Genomic DNA, 17,208 nt, shown 5'->3' with positions numbered 1-17,208 from the left:
ATACTGCCAGTTGTTCCATTTACCTTTCTGCTGACTCATGCCACTACCTCCATTTCCGTTTTCTCTGCCAAACATACTAAAGAAAAGCAGAAAACGTGGTTCAAATGGGAAGACAAGGAAATTCAAAAAAAAAAAAGGAAAAAGTTAATGATCCTGATTAATGATCTTTAAAAAATCTATATAACTTTTTATTTTAAAAATGCATTTCCACAGGACACACAGATACACATATTATCAGAGAGACACAGCACTTGTCGCAAGCCCTGATTTCACGGAATTCAGAATGTGACTTTCTGGAAAACAAAGTGGTTAAACTGCATGGATGTGAGTCTAGCAAGTGCCCATGGAGCTTGAAGAAACAAGTCATTGAGTCCTGGCACAGTGGCTCACGCCTGTCATCCCAGCACTTTGGGAGGCCGAGGTGGGGGAATTGCTTAAGGTCAGGAGTTTGAGACCAGCCTGACCAACATAGTGAAGCCCCCGTCTCTACTAAAAATACAAAAATTAGCCAGGCATGGTGGCGTGTACCTGTGGACTCAGCTGCTCGGGAGTCTGAGACAAGAGAATCGCTTGAACCCAGGAGGCAAGGGGTTGCAGTGAGCCAAGATCAAGCTACTGCACTCCAGCCTGGGCGACAGAACCAGACTCCATCTCAAAAAAAAAAAGTCACTGAGAAAAATTAGCATGACTAGATTTCCACAATGGAGAAACATTCATTCATTCATTTAATCAATAATTATTTAGAGCCCACTAAACGCCCATGTATGATCAGTACTGGGTATAAAAATGGTAAGCAGAGTGTGGTTACTCTGTTCTAATGGAACTGAACAGTCTAGTAACCTGCAGGGAAATTTACAAGCAAGTGATTCAAAAATAACCAGAAACTAGACATTACATAAATGAATAATACCCATTATTATTTTAAGTGTGAATAAATGGCCACTACATGTAATATCCTACTGGTAAAAATGCAAGGGAAAATATTTCTGGAGGGCTCTTTGACATCATCTACCAAAACTGTAAATATACATTAAGAATAAAAAAGTTTTCATATAATATTTATACATACTTGAAAAAGTCCACAAAGAAATTATATATGGACGGTAATAGTGAAGATAAACAGAGCCTCACTGTCCCTGAAAGCTTACACCTTCTTCTCATCAGCAACACTGGGAAAAGACATTATGAATTTCACTAAGACATCCACAAATCAATGGAAGGGAAAATTCTATAGGCTAAAAGGAAGCAGCAAAAATCAGCACAGACTATCACAAAAAAGGAACTATCAGAGATCAAGAAAGTGTTCACAGAAATTAGGTTACTAATTTTAAATCGCCAAATTAAAAAACTGGACAGAACGTCTTAATAGCAAAATCAACAAGGCTATATAAAGCAACAGGGCAATATTTTGAAAGTTCCGAGAAAAAAGGATTTTGTTCCTAGAATGCCAGAGTTTTTTTTTTTTTTTTTCCATAGAATTCTATAAATTACTTTTCAAGTGCAATAGAAAAATAACATTTTCTGTCACTCATACACCTTTTTCTTGGGGAGAGGGGAAAGGAAACTGCTTAAGAATTCCAGAAAATGAATTTGAGAGATACAAGAATGATAAAGAAGTAAAATCCAAGAAATACACGGCAGCTGTGAAATTTAATGCAAATATTAAGAATAAACAAACTAGAATCATGCTATTTTGTTTAGTATCAATAGTAGAAATGCAGCTACTCTGCACACATTGCCTATGGGGTAGCCCTGCTCTGCAAGGAGCAGTTAAAAAAAAAAACAAAACTAGAAATGCTATATTAAAAGCTATTCATTTATCTTATGACTGTTAAGAATGGCCGTTTAATTCAGAATGCAGGGAAGATACGTTAGGATAAGAATCAATATGTTCTGCAGGATTATTAGGTATTTTCTTTAGGAAGGTTTTCTTTCCAGACAAAGGAAAATGAACATTTCATGTTTATTTAAATCATACTTCTAAGCACACTTTCTTATCTCAGTTCATAGACAGCGTAAAGTCTTTAGATCTGGTCAGTCCAGTAAGAAAACTAAAAATCCGAATGATTTGATAAAAATCTTGGCAGTAAAGGAGGAGGGGAGGAGAAAACAGGATCCCAAGCCACTAACACACACTTCCTGTTTCAAATGCAGACACCAAGTCGCTTCAGCATGAGTCAGCGGCAAACACCCTCAAGTCATAAGCTCGAATGCTTAGAAAGGGTTCAGTGAAATTTTTTTCTCTTATTTTCAAATTTATTAGTTTTTCTTATTCTTCATTTGTAATGTATTTGAGAAAATTTGCTATAGATTCCAAGTGTGCTTTTATTATAACTTCTTGTCAGTAATTTCTCCACAGACATGCATCTTCAATCTAGTAACAAAATTAACTGGGGGAAATGAGGAAGATCTTTAGGTAGAGACAGGGAGAGATCCTCAAGATACTATTAAACGAAGAAAACACTCTCGGTGTAAAGAAGGTAGGAAAAGAGAATATTTATTAGTGTTGCTGTATATTTGTGTTAATAATTTAGATATCTGTGCCTGCATAAAGAGACACTGGAAAGATCTTCACCTTCAAGGGCAGTGGGAATGCTGAGTGGACGGAGACAGGAGTGGAGGGGATTTCTTAGTATGTCTTTCGGAGTTTTTCTGGGGGGGAACTATATACTTTATTCAAAACATTAATTATAAAAAGTAAACACAAACAACAGAAATTACAACTCTTCAAATATAACCATTTTGCACAGACATAATTTCATAAGCATGTTAGTTTCAAGATCTCACTGACAACAGGTTAGGACTTGATGAAAACATGTAACCAAAAAAATACACCGTAAGTAACTGCTAATTATCAACTATGCAACACTAAAGTATCATTTAACACTTGACAAATGGCTGGCCAGAGCTGTTTTCCTTAACACTGGCTCACATAGCTCAATACATGACCCCATCGAAATAGACATGAATCACATCCCTCCTGCCACAGTCAGATCTATGTTCAATCCTTAAAATGCATGAGCTTTTAAAAGTGAGTAATTGCACTTCACCAATATTTAAAATCCATCCTTTGAATTCTGTAACTAAAATAACAAAGGAACCTGCTAAGAAGTCAGTGCCAAGGGTTTAAGAGCATCTCTGCAAGGCGTTCAACCTCCTAGGACACCTTGGTTAGAATTTCCATCTCCTATACAATGAGTATTCCCCATATGCTCATGGCAGATAAACTACAATTATCTTTATCCTATGTGTCAGTACATGTATCACTTATATGCAACAGGAATTCTGATATAACCCAATAGCTACATATAAAGGAAGTTAGATTTGGGGAGTTAACTATCAAATGTCAGTAAAAGACAAGTCATTGATATCACAAGCTAGGGGAATCCTAAAAATAAAATGCAATCTCCTAGAACTGCAATGCACATTTTGAAAAATGATAAATATTTCTCTCTAGGCAAAGGAAACTGCCATGGTAACCATTCAAACGTGAATTTTTCAATAATATAATAATCCATACAAACCTGAAGGTTAAGACATCATTTTTGTACTTAACAATATCATACGCATCATTCAAAGTAGTACAATGAAGAAGCATTTATTATCAACACTATTCCAAAAAGATAAAGTGCTGCATGTCCAGGCACAGTGGCTCACACTTGTAATCTCAGCACTTCGGGAAGCCAAGGTGAGCAATCACTTGACGTCAGGAGTTTGAGACCAGCCTAGCCAAAATGAAATCCCCCCTCTACTAAAAATAAAAAAATTAGCCAGGCATGGTGACAGGTACCTGTAATCCCAGCTACTTGGGTGGGTAGGCATAAATTATAATTTTGATAAAACTATAAAAGGAAAAAAGACCAAATATTTATTCAATAGTAAATACCAGTGAGAGACAATTATTTAACTAAAATGATACCTGACTAAATTTTGAAGGCATGTTTGTGACATCAGAAAGTTGATCACAGAAATTCAGGACAGCCAACCGCTACTAAAATGTTCTGGTTTCACCATGTCCTTCAACAAAAGCCTTCCTAATTTCCAATCAAAAGTTATTTTAGGTATTTGGTAAAATGAGGACTGTCACCAAAATCGGGGAGGAGAAGCTGCTTTTCAAAGAGGTCAACATCCTGAATGGCTGTGGGAAATGTCCAGACTACAAAATGCTAGAGACCTGACAACTAAATGCAATTTCCTCACCCTAGACTGGATCCTGTGCTGGAGGGGAAAAGTCGATGAAGGACATTATATGGTCAACTCCCAAAATTACAATATGGACAGGTTAGAAAAAACTACTGCGGCTGTGTAAATTTATGAAAGTGATAACGTTTTACCGTGGTTATTTAAGAGAATATGTCTGTTCTCAGGAAATATGCATTCAAGAATTTGAGAAGTGAGGGGCCAGGGTGTATGTAATCTTCCCTCAAATCTCAAAGGGTTCAGAAAAAGACTGTCTGTCTGTATATTTGCAAGTGTGAGCCCATGTCTGCGTGTCTGTGAGTTTGTGTTCAGTATGTGTGTATGTGTGGAGACAGAACTCAAGTACACACAAATGATTAAGCAAATTGGTTCATTCTTCACAACAGGTCCATCTGGGTAAAGGAGTATCTGGGGCTCTCTTTGAACTATTCTTCTTTCCACAACTTTTAAAGTTTGAAGCTATTTCCAAATAAAGAGTTTTTTTTTAAAGCTAACACTGAAAATTGAGAGGTTCTGAGGAAAACTCGTACCCTCTCCTTATGCGAGTGTTTAGTATTTTCCCTTCTTTGGAAGATTAACTTATTTCAAAGGTTGTAGCATGGTGGGGCGGGGCGGAATTGTAGGTGTTTGGGCAAAATAGAGATGAAAATAACTCTGCGTCCGACTTCACAGGACTTACAATCTAGTGGCAAAGGAAAGTCCACTGACTGCATCAATTAGTTTTGCCTGTAACAGAGCAAGATAAAATATAGGACAATTAAGTTCACGTGGGAGACTGAAAAGGAAGAGTAACTTCATTCTTTTTTGTAATGTCAAAGAACGTGCAGAGCCTAGGACATATTGGTGGCTGTCATAAAACTAAAATAAAAGCAGTGACCTGGAGGCCCCATCAGCTATGGCACGCTACAGAAACTGTGACACGGCTGCAGATGACTCTGCCCTTCCCACAGCTCCACCAACTGCCGTAAGGAAACACTGGGAAGCCTCCTAAGGTTTTGAGCAACCCCCTCTAGAGTCAGAACACTGGGGTCAAAAGGAGGAACCAGAAAGCAGGATCAAATGCTCCTTTTCCAAGTCCTGAGGCTCATAAGAAATGCCGGGGGCGGGAAAGGTGCAGAAATGCCTGGATTGGGGGAAGCAGGCTACGAGGGCTTTAGGCATGTAATACCCCTTTTCAGGGGAAGTAAGACTGTGAGCCAGAGCAGCTCTTCCCCTCTACCACTTCCCCTCATATCCAACCCGGTCCTCATTCCAGGCTTGCAAAACTCTCACTGCTCACAGCTTTACTTTCTGATCCATTCTCAAGGGGATGTAGAAAAAAATATATAAGAAACACTTCAAGTAAAGGGGGACGAGCCCACACCAAAGCAGGGATGTTAACAAGACACCGTCCTTCCTGAAACACAGCCTGTTGGCGTAACTGGCTCAATTTACCTTCTGGAGGGGCGTGGAGGCCACCATGGCCCTCAGAGGGCCTGAGTTTAGAAACTCTGGGCAAAAGTTTAGGTGAAGTGGGAAAAACGAGTGTTCCTGCTAAAGGAAAAACAAAGACCTTGCCCTCAGAAATAAAGATACAATCCTCCGTCTCAGTCCAAGGAAGGTGAGAAGAAGGAAAGATGTTTACTGTTCACTTGGCTCTACTACGGAACTGCAGGAACCACTTTCAGCTTCAGAAGAAACTGGGGACTATCACTATCGTATGGCACTAGGGGGCGCTGTAGCACAGCATTCTGAAAGTTTCATTTCTGGAAACTTGAGTAACTATGTAAGTTGCCCCAAATTAACATTTTCAGCCTTCAAAAGCACTGATGGAAATAGGAGATCAGCCCTGAGGTAAGAACATAAATACGGTGCTGCTGCATTTCTACTGTGCAGTTTCCGAGGCAGGTGGACAACTATCACCAAGCTCTGAGAACAATCTCCCATTCAAAGATACACAGCCAAGCCTCACAGGGGCAAATGGTATAACCAGGTCACAGTCAAATACATAAGAATCAGAGAAGTGTAAAGTCCTGATCCAAATAAACTGAATTTGGGGAAACGTGAAAAGAACAATAGATTGTTTCGAGTTATTAAAGCCTTTATCTCGATTATCTATAAGATGAAGGTGTATTGGACCAGACAACCTCTAAAATTCTTCACATCTCCAAAAGGATCTCTTGGATCAAAAAAAAATTTAAAAACACGGGTTTGAAAATGTCATCAGACAGGCTGGGCATGGTAGCTCACACCTGTAATCCAGCACTTTGGGAGGCCAAGGCGGGTGGATCACCTGAAGTCAGAAGTTACAGAACAGAATGGTGAAACCCCATCTCTACTGAAAATACAAAAAAAAAAATAATAATTAGCTGGGCGTGGTGGCAGGCACCTGTAATCCCAGCTACTCAGGAGGCTGAGGCAGGAGAAGTGCTTGAACCCAGGAAGCGGAGGTTGCAGTGAGCTGAGATCGCATCACTGCACGTCAGCCTGGGCAACAAGAGTGAAACTCCATTTAAAAAAGAAAGAAAAAAAGAAAATGTCATCAGACTAATGCATGCTACAACAGGACGACTTTGAAAACATTGAACAAAGTTAAAGCCAGTCACAAAGAGTCATAAGTTGTTTATTCCATTCATATGAAATGCCCAGAATAGGCAAATCACCACCAGACACAGAAAGATCATGGTTGCCAAGGGCTAGGAGGAGAAGGGAATCAGGGAGCAGGGGCCGGGGGAGCAGGGGTCTCCTAATGAACATGAGCTTTCTTTTGGGGATGAAGTGTTTTAAAATTGACTATGGTGTTAGTTGCACAACTCTCTGAATATACTAAAAAGCAATGACATGCATATTTATTTAAATACACAAATTCCACAACATGTGAATTACATCTCAATAAAATAAAGTTTTTATTTTTTTTAAAAAAAAGCTCAGCACTTATATCAAAAGAAAAAGTTTAATTTCTTTACTAGGCTTTATGGATCAAAACCCCGTAAGCCATGGGTGCCAGCTGACACCTACTGAACAGTTACTGTGTGCTTTCAACTTTAGGAGGTGGTGTGGGTGGTTCTGAGGACATCTGGAGATGACACTGTCGTCAAATAGTGAATGCACAGCGGGAATTTCACCGATTTAACAATATGCACTAAGCACCAACTATCCACACCAAACTATGCGAGACTATGAGATTAAAACTTTGAAGATGACACACACAGGGGTCAGGGTACGGTGACATTTACAGTTTTATTACAGTGCAAGCCAAATGCAAGCTGCCCTCAGTGTGAACAAATGGCAGACAAAGGAAGAGGGAGGAAGAGAAAGTTTTGTTCCCCCACTAATTGGGCTGTAGCAAAATTCTGCTTTACTTTCTTGGGTCAGAGAGGTCCTGAGAAGGGGACAAAGTAAACAAACTGGATGACAAAGCCACTCTCACACACCGCATCTCTCCTTCACACCCAAATGTCAAAGGCTGCAATTCAGTGTCGACTTCCCTGCCTGTTTGTGTAGTTTATTTCTACTACTAATGTGCTATCAAAAAGTAATCACTTTACCTTTCAAAATATGGTTTTCAATGGGTTGGCTTGTATATTAAGTGCTTTCATGGAGATTCTGAGCTGAAATTTCCTTCCACATATTGAATCTCCAAATTAGAAAACACGATTCACTTTACAAAAACCCACTTTTACCAACGTTTCAGTCCCGTGTTTATATTACAACTATATTACAAAATGCCCGTCAAATTTTAACTGGCTTTGCTCTTAACTAGTACTAAATAGCAAGATAATATAGATAGCCCTCATTACTGAATGACTTGCTACGTAAAATTGCTATTGTATGAAACAGAGCAGATAAATTAGGGAGTAAATTCAGTAAACTTTATCTGGGATAAACTTTATCTGGGACAGCCATAGTTCAAGATTCCACCTACTTTCATATTCATTACAATCACCTTGGTGCTGACCTTAAGAAAAAAAGAAATGGGTTGGGCACAGTGGCTCATGCCTGTAATCCCGGCACTTTGGGAGGCCCGAGGCAGGCGGATCACCTGAGGTCAGGGGTTCGAGACCAGTCTGATCAACATGGAGAAACCCCATCTCTACTAAAAATAGAAAATTAGCCGGGCATGGTGGCATATGCCTGTAATCCCAGCTACTCAGGAGGCTGAGGCAGGAGAATTGCTTGAACTCGGGAAGCAGAGGTTGTGGTGAGCTGTGATCATGCCATTGCACTTCAGCCTGGGCAACAAGAGCGAAACTCTGTCTCAAAAAAAAAAGAAACAAAAAAAGAAATTGAAGAAGAAACCAATAAAAAAGCAAAAGAAACTGTAACAGAAGCAGTTCCATCTTTGTTGGGGCCAAGGATGAACAAGAGAAGAGGTTGCAAGGGGTTCAAAGAAAACTCTGGGGAATGACAGAATTGGTATCTTGATTGTGGAGGTGACTACACAAATGCATACATCTGTTCAAATTCATGGAAACATACACTTCACATGGGTGAAATTCAGTGCACATGCATTATACCTCCATAAAGCTGATGTCTCTGAAGTACAGATACATCTTTGTAGAGCCAGGAGTTAATGCAGTACACTTGGCATACAGTAGGTGCTCAAAATACCTTTGTTGAACAAATGAATTCAGGAAGAGGAAAATGAAAACAGACACAAATAAAAAGCTCTAAGGACAAAGAATAATTTCTCCATACTCCACAGCAATCATTGCGACTTCCCAGATGTCAACGGGCTGACAAAATCCTAACTTGATCACTCTGAATCATTTTTATTCTCATGTTTTTATTACCACCAGAGATGTTCCAGCTAGGAGTACATTTTTCATTTTCAAATACAATCTTTAAATAAATATAATCAAGAAATAACACTTATTTTTAAAATATAACACTTAAACGCAACCATGATAACTGAATTAAGTTTTACAGAAAACTTTAAAGGAATATCTAATTTTGACCTAGAGAAAAATCATTAACAATTCCCATGTGATCCATTTCCGAAGCTAAAGAGAAACCACTTTTCAAAAGTTTAAATTTATAAGGGGAGAAAAAGGGCCAAAAAAACCATGGATATGCTGAGAAGGTATTGGGGCAGGTCACTCCTTTTAAAATCCACTTGTATTCCCCACCCCCACCATCCTTGCCCCTCAAATAAGATCACCTGTGTCTAGTGTGATGCGGGCTCTCAGACTGCCTTTCTTACTCTCCTTTCTGCTCAAACTGTCTTTTTGGACAGATTTTACTAAGAACCACCTATTTGTACTCAGTTTCACTTTGCTATGAGTGACAGGAAGTCATGTTCCCGGGGACAAAAAATTATCTCCTTTTAAATTGACATGCAATAAAGTTAAAAAGGCTGGGCTGGGCACGGTGGCTCATGCCTGTAACATCAGCACTTTGGGAGGCTGAGGTGGACAAATCACTTGAGGTCAAGAGTTTGAGACTGGCCAGCATGGTGAAACTCCATCTCTACTAAAAATAAAAAATTAGCCAGGCGTGGTGGCGTCCGCCTACAATCCCAGCTACTTGAGAGGCGGAGGCAAGAGAACTGCTTGAACCTGGGAGGAGAAGGTTGCAGTGAGCCAAGATCACGCCACTGCTCCAGCCTTGGCGATAGAGTGAGACTCTGTCTCAAAAAAAGAAGTCTGACAATACCAAATGTTGGTGAGGACAGAGAAGCAGAATTCTCATACACTGCTGGTGCAGATAGAAAATGGCATGGCCGCTGTGAAAAAGCCTTGGAGTTTCTTATAAAATAGAATATACGCTTACCACATTTTACCCACAAGAAATGAAAACCTATGTCCACACAGACACTTGTATGGGAATGTAAACAGCAGATGCATTTATAATAGTCAAACAGTGGGAACAACAAAAAAGTCTATCAAGAAACGTGGAGACAAGCAAATTGTGGGACATCCATTAAGGAATACTAGCCAGTACTGAAAAGGCTGGAACTCAACACTCAACACGGCTGAATCTCAAAAAAGTTAGGCTGAGTGAAAGAAACCAAACAAAGCTGAGTACGGTGGCTCATGCCTGCAAGCCCAGCACTTTGGGAGGCCAAGGCAGGTGGATCACGAGGTCAGGAGTTCAAAACCAGCCTGGCTAGTATGGTGAAACCCCATCTCTACTAATAATACAAAAATTAGCCAGGTATGGTGGTGCACACCTATAGTCCCAGCTACTGAGGAGGCTGAGGCAGGAGAATCACTTGAACCTGGAAGGCAGAGGTGGCAGTGAGCTGAGATTGTGCCACTGCACTCCAGCCTGGGTGACAGAGCGAGACTCTGTTTCAAAAAAAAGAAACAAAAGAGTACAGTTTCTATCATTCTGCATCAATGTAATTCTAGAAAAGGCAAACTTTCTTAGCCTATAGTGACAGAATCAGACCACTGCCCGCCTGAAGATGGTGGGATTCAAGGCAAAAGGGCATGAAGAAACTCTCTGGGCAATGGAAATGGTCTGTATCTTGACTGTAGTAGTAGTTACTACTTTGGCGTATACATTTGTCAAAACCCAAACTGAGATGGGCGTGATGGCTCACACCTGTAATTCCACCACTTTGGGAGGCCAAGGTGAGAGGATCACTTGAGACAAGTTCAAGACCATCCTGGACAACGCAGTAAAACTTCATCTCTACAAAAATTTTTATAAAAATAGCTGAGCTTGTAGCACTTTGGGAGGCCAAGGCATGTGGATTGCCTGAGCTCAGGAGTTCAAGACCAGCCTGGGCAACACAGTGAAACCCCATCTCTACTAAAACACAAAAAATTAGCCAGGCATGGTGGCATGTACCTGTAGTCCCAGCTACTCAGGAGCTGAGGCAGAATTGCTTGAGCCAGGAAGGCAGAGGTTGCAGTAAGCCGTGATTGTGCCACTGCACTCCAGCCTCGGTGACAGAGCGAGACTCTGTCTCTTAAAAAAAATAGCTGGGCTTGGTGGCACATGCCTATAGTCCCAGCTACTTGGAGGGCTGAGGCAGGATGATGGCTTGAGCTCAGGGGGTCAAGACTACAGCGAGCTGGGATTACACCACTGCCTGGGAGACAGCAACACCTTGTCTCAAAAACAAAAACAAAAAACCTCAAACTACAAACTTCAAATGGGCGCATTTACTGTATTAAATTCTACTTCAGTAAGATGGACTTTTTAAAAATTGTGATGCACAATCTATGTAAGGCATTTGAAGCAGTACCATCATCAGAGTTCTTGAAGACCAAGGGTCAGTTTTCATCTTTCATTTAAGGAAGAAGAACTCTTCAGCACACTCTACCTGTCAGCATCCACACGCTGGGATTTTTAGTTTCATGTTCCTTGGTCCAAAGACCTCCCGGTGCTCCACACACCTTAAAACCCGCATCGTCTTTTCTATTCTGCATCTGTTTTCAGTGGAACAGTGCTCCACTCTTTTCAGCCTCTGTCCCATCATCACTCAATCACTTCAGATTATTCTTGCCTGGCTCAACCTTTATTACTGCTGAGCTTCTCATACCACGTATTCAAACTCCACACAAAGACAATTACTGCCAAAAACAATGAAGCAAAACTATAGTGTTTCATTAAACAGAGTGCTACATGGGCAGAAATTTGTACGTGCCATCTGTTCCACAGGATTTTTCACTTAATAACATATGCTGGAACCAGACCAACAAAAGCCCAGCTACTGAAGGCCACCTGCCAGGAAGAAAAGCATATCGCTATAGCAGAGCTTCGTGTTAAAGGACATCCATGAAAACAGACGCCTGACTACAGAAATGATTTTCCTCTGATTTGCTGGCCACTGTCAACAGTCTATTAAAATATCCCAGAAAATCTAGAAGTACTTAGATTGGCTGGTAAATATACTCCTCTCCTTCCAGCTTTAAGATTAAGTACAAGCGCTGGGATTGTCGCCGAGGCCTGCGCGACCCTCCACGGGGCCGGGGCTGGGACCAGGGCCAGGGAGCCGGGCAAGGAGCGGGGGGACAGCAGGGCCAGGGTTGCGGGCGCGTCTCCATCTCCGTGTGGGCTGTAGCCGCCTCTGACTGCCGAGCGCGCACCACAGGTCTTCGCTCCCCCAGGTAAAAGCCCGCAACGATGACCATCATTGTGGAGGACATCATGAAGCTGCTGTGCTCCCTTTCCGGGGAGAGGAAGATTAAGGCGGTGGTCAAGCACTCCGGGCAGGGTGCCCTGGTCACAGGGGCCGTGGCCTTCATCGGGGGTTTGGTGGGTGGCCCGCCAGGACTTGCCATTGGGAAGGCTGTCGGGGGGCTGTTAGGTGCCTGGGTGACAAGTGGACAGTTTAAGCCAATTCCTCAGATCATAACGGAGCTGCCCCCTGCCGAGCAGCAGAGGCTCTTTAATGAAGCCACACACCTGGAGTGCACAGACACTGTGCAGCTGACCACTCTGGTCATGGGCAGCGAGGCCCTGCAGCAGCAGCTGCTGGCCACGCTGGTGAACTATGTCATTAAGGAGCTGTGGGCCGAGATCCAGTATGACGACTAGGCCACACCTCCGGGGAAGTGGGGGACTCCTTTAGATGACTCTGTGACTCTGAAGAGGTGGCTTGGGAGTCGGGAGAAGCCCAGTGGATGCCCCTGGGGAACCCCCACATCATCAGTGTACTACTAGCAATGTCCTGCTGGAGAGGCGACCTCTGTGCAGTGTCGTGTTCCAGATATTACTTACGAAGAAGCATGTGCCAGCGGCATGTGCACTGATGTGCCATCACAGCCCTCTGACCGACCCCCTCGGTGAAGAGCAAAGGCCTGCCTGGCCCAGGTTTCAGTGGCATCTACTGGATCCTCTCACCCGCAGGGGTCTGGGGAAATGATCATGCCAGCCAATGGTCTGACCACGCCTCATCCTCCCCTGGGGGTCTTCTCATCTTGGGAGATGACTCCTCTTCCAAACACCTGCTGCAGGACTGGAGGCCACCCCTCTGCGGGCCTTGGGGTCTCAGAGCCTTGGAGCGGCCCATGCTGGAATCACATTTACCTCCTAGTGCAGCCCTCCCCTACCCAGGGACCGCCAAATGGCCCCATGGAGGGGACGGGCGGCCTGCTGAGTGAAGCCTCAAGCACCAAGTGGACTTGACCCTGGACCCCACTAGCTGCACACCTAGACTCGCCCTCCCAGGGCCTCGCTCTTTCCATCTGAAAAGTCACAGCAGTTCTTGAGGTTTACTTCTCAAATGAAATATTCTTAGTAAAATGTACAGGCATACCTCAGAGATAAGGTGCAGTGGCATTATGTCTAAAAAAATGTACAAACCTTAATTTAAAAATATTTATTGTTCAAAATGCTGACACAGAAACACAAAGGGAGCACATGTTGTTGGAAAAATGGTGCCAAAAGACTTGCCTGATGCAGGGCTCCTACAAACCTTCCATTTCTGAAAGGACACAGTATCTGCAAAGCATAGTAGAGAGAGGTATGCCTGTATTGCTCTTGCTGAAGTGCTGTGATATAAACCATCTCTAAGAAACGTTTCCACCCTAAAAATTTCCCCAGTACAGTCAGCTCTCTGTAACCGTGGGTTCCACAATTTGGATCCAACCAGTCTTGGATAGAAAATATTTGGAAAAAAAAAATGCATCTGTACCGAACACATACAGACCTTTTTTCCTGCCCTTATTCCCTAAACAATATGGTATAGCATATTTACATAGCATTTATAGTGTATTTGGTATTATAAGTAATCTAGAGATGATTTAAATCATGCAGGAAGGTGTGTGTAGGTTAAATGCAAACACTCTGCCATTGCCTATCAGGGACTTGAGCATCCTCAGATTTTGATGTCTGAGGGTTGGGGGTGCAGTCCTGGAACCCAACCCCCATGGATACTGAGGCATAGTTGTACTGTGTGTTTTCACTTTGCTTTCAGAACTACAACCTGAGTGTGACTGATCACAACAAATGTTTTTCTAAAAAGTCAAAAAAAAAAAAAAAAAAAGATGAAGTACAGAACTTCCCCCTTAATGACCTCCTTTGTTGTTAAAGGAAACCAGGTTACTTAGAAGGTTTGATTGAAGAAGTAAAAAGCTGCAAAATTACTATCTGCTGAAAATAAAAGAATGCAAAAAGAGGTATGATAGCTAAGGAAGTAGTCCACTGCTTACTTCTGCGGTTTAACTTTCACCTAACGATCTGTTGAGACATGTCCTCCGAAGATACACATTATGCAAGTATAGCTTGCTTTACCAGCAAAAATCCTAATAGTTTGCATTCCACTCTTTAATTATACATTTAGGTTCAAGGATATGGTCTGAAATCTTTAACTAAAAAACTGTTAACTCCAGACCTCAAAGTCCCCTTTATGGGACCTGCATATCCTGAAAGAGATTTTTTTGCCCCATCAGCTCCCTACACTTGATTTCCCACATAAAAGCAGATGAACAACCCCCTGCGGTACTCACCTAGCAGAGGAGCAGGCTAAACCATGCTGGACAAACGCCTAAGACAACAGTCCTCGAACCTGGCCACACTCAGAATCAGAGCATACTCAGGCCATACTTGCAACAATTCTGGTTTCAGTGGTCTAGAGTGCAGTCCAGGCCTCATTCAGCATTTCAAACACTTCCTGTGTGATTCTGACTTACAGAGTTTAGAATCACTGTGTAGGAGCATTCCCGTGATCCAAGAAAAAGCTCTATGACTACAGGCAACTGAGAAGGTGGGAGAAACTAAGCAGAAAACAGGAGGATGAGCACAGCTACTTCTCGATTCACTTATGCTCCCCAAGTAAAAAAGAAATTATAAAATAATTTGAGATAATTATTCACTTTATAAAGCTGATGAACAACATCCAGAACAGATGTCTTTAAAATGGGAACCGTTTTAGTGCTTTCAAGGGCTTATTAATTATTAACAACTTAACGAAGGCAAAAAAACACAACAAAACTGGCCGAGCATGGTGGCTCCCACCTGTAATCCTAACACTTTGGGAGGCCAAAGTGGGTGGATCTTTTGAGGTCAGGAGTTCCAGATCAGCTTGACCTACACAGTGAAAATCCGTCTCTACTAAAATACAAAATTATCTGGGTGTGGTGGTGGGCATCTGTAATCCCAGGTATTCAGGAGGCTGTGGCAGGAAAATCACTTGAACCCAGGAGGAGGAGGTTGCAATGAACCAAGATCACACCACTGTATTCCAGCCTGGGCAAGAGAGCAAGACTCCTTCTCAAAAACAACAACAACAGCAACACCTAAATGTCAATCAGAAGAAAAAAATGTGTGTGGGGGGGCGAGACAGAGTCTCACTCTGTTGCCCAGGCTGGAGTACAGTGGTGCAACCTCAGTTCACTGTAACCTCTGCCTCCCAGGTTCAAGCAATTCTCCTGCCTCAGCCTCCCGAGTATCTGGTATTACAGGTGCGTGCCACCATGCCCAGCTAATTTCTGTCTTTTTAGTAAAGACAGGATTTCACCATGTTGGCCAGGTTGGTCTCAAACTCCTGATCTCAGGTGATCCACCTGTCTCTGCATCTCAACGTGCTGGGATTAGAGGTGTGGGCCACTGTACTGGCCAGAAGAAAAACTGTAATGCAACTAAACTACAAGAAATGTGACAGAAAAATTAAACTCCTGCCAAGCACAGTGGCCCGTACCTGCAGTCCCAGATCCTCAGGGAACTGAGGTGGGAGGATCCCTTGAGCCCATAACTTCGAGGCTACAGTGAGCCATGATTGCACCACTGTACTCTATCTTGGGTCACAGAGCACAATCCTGTCTCAAATTTCTTTTGAATAAAAGAAATTTATTTTGTAATTATCCTCATCTCTCATTTGCTCTTTTAATTCACTGAAATCTAAGTTTCACTACCAACACTCCACCTTCTCAAAAATAACCTTCCAATCCAAGATTCTCCCTTCTTAACAGAGTCAAGTCTCTGAAGCAACTACAACTCCGTAAGACCACTGATCTTCAAATCTCTCTCATCACTGTTCTTCCCATCTCTTAAGAAACTTTGAAAATACCATAAATTATATACCCTTTCCATCACAAATACCCTAAGGTGATCACAAGTGCCAAATTTCTGGAACCAACTCAACAAAATATCAAAACGTTTAGGAAAACTTCATTTGGCAAGAATAACAACTGAAGGAATTAAATTAAGCATTACAAGAAGTAATTAATCCATACTAAAATCACACACAACTGAGAGCCAGAGAACAGGACCTCGATGAATCAAAGGCAGGAGAAGCACTTTTCTGAACGCACATTATAACTCAGGAAGAAGATTCCTAAGAACTGATTCATCTCCTCTTCAATTCAACAGTTACTAAACAGCACAGGCCCTAATGATTCCACCTGCCTGGGTATCTGCAATAACCTAGGTGGTGGCCTCCTCCTATCGATCAGCAAGGGAGTTTTAACCTGCTCCGTTTCCGACCTGGGCCGGTTCACCCCTCCTTAGGCAACGTGGTGGTCCGCCGCTCCCAAGAGGTCACCATATTGATGCCGAACTTAGTGCGGACACCTGATCAGTATAGTGCACTACAGCTCAGAACTCCTGAACTCAAGGGATTCTCCAGCCTCAGCTTCCCGAGTAGCTGGGACTACAGGCACGCGCCACCGCGCCCGGCGCCTCCTCCTATCTACCTAATAACATGCTTGGACGTAAGAGACTCTCAAATGCTGACAGAATGGCTCACAGTCCTCAAACAGCTTGTCACCAAGCTGAATCGACATTTACTGAGCACCAATAGCATAAAAAGGACATTAAAAAGCCATTTAAAATGTTGAAGCAATGTGTCCTGCCTTCAAAGAACTTGGGTCAGGGAAGGGAAGGAGGACATACAGCTAGTGCATACTGCGTGTCCATTATGCTCTGGACAATGTTAAAGGCATTGAATCAACATGTTTCATTTAATCTGCACATCACTTCCAAAAGGCAGTGATTCCTGATCTGTTTTGGATGGCAGCAGACCTCCTTGAGAAACTAACGCAAGGGAATTAGGCCCACCTCTAAAGAATGCATGTACACGCATTTCTGCATATGACTTCAGAACTTCACAGACCCTCTGAGGCTCCTGAAGTC

General features: G+C 42.4%; 2 protein-coding genes across 2 annotated transcripts in view; one reads left to right on the top strand and one right to left on the bottom strand.

The window, feature by feature from the left end:
* Positions 1–17,208, bottom strand: part of USP10 (ubiquitin specific peptidase 10) — an 82,735-nt gene that overhangs the window by 46,281 nt on the left and 19,246 nt on the right. The window lies entirely within an intron of this gene.
* Positions 12,259–12,672, top strand: LOC105726604 (protein C19orf12-like). The gene has a single exon (XM_064382960.1). It carries the CDS (start codon positions 12,259–12,261, stop codon positions 12,670–12,672), a length of 414 nt encoding a protein of 137 aa, XP_064239030.1.

The sequence above is a fragment of the Aotus nancymaae genome, unplaced genomic scaffold, assembly GCF_030222135.1.
Source record: "Aotus nancymaae isolate 86718 unplaced genomic scaffold, 86718_ANA_hifiasm-v0.15.2.pri h1tg000030l, whole genome shotgun sequence".
Taxonomy (NCBI): Eukaryota; Metazoa; Chordata; class Mammalia; order Primates; family Aotidae; genus Aotus; species Aotus nancymaae.
The sequence above is the reverse complement of the archived record's forward strand: the minus strand, read 5'-3'. Positions and strand labels throughout refer to the sequence as shown.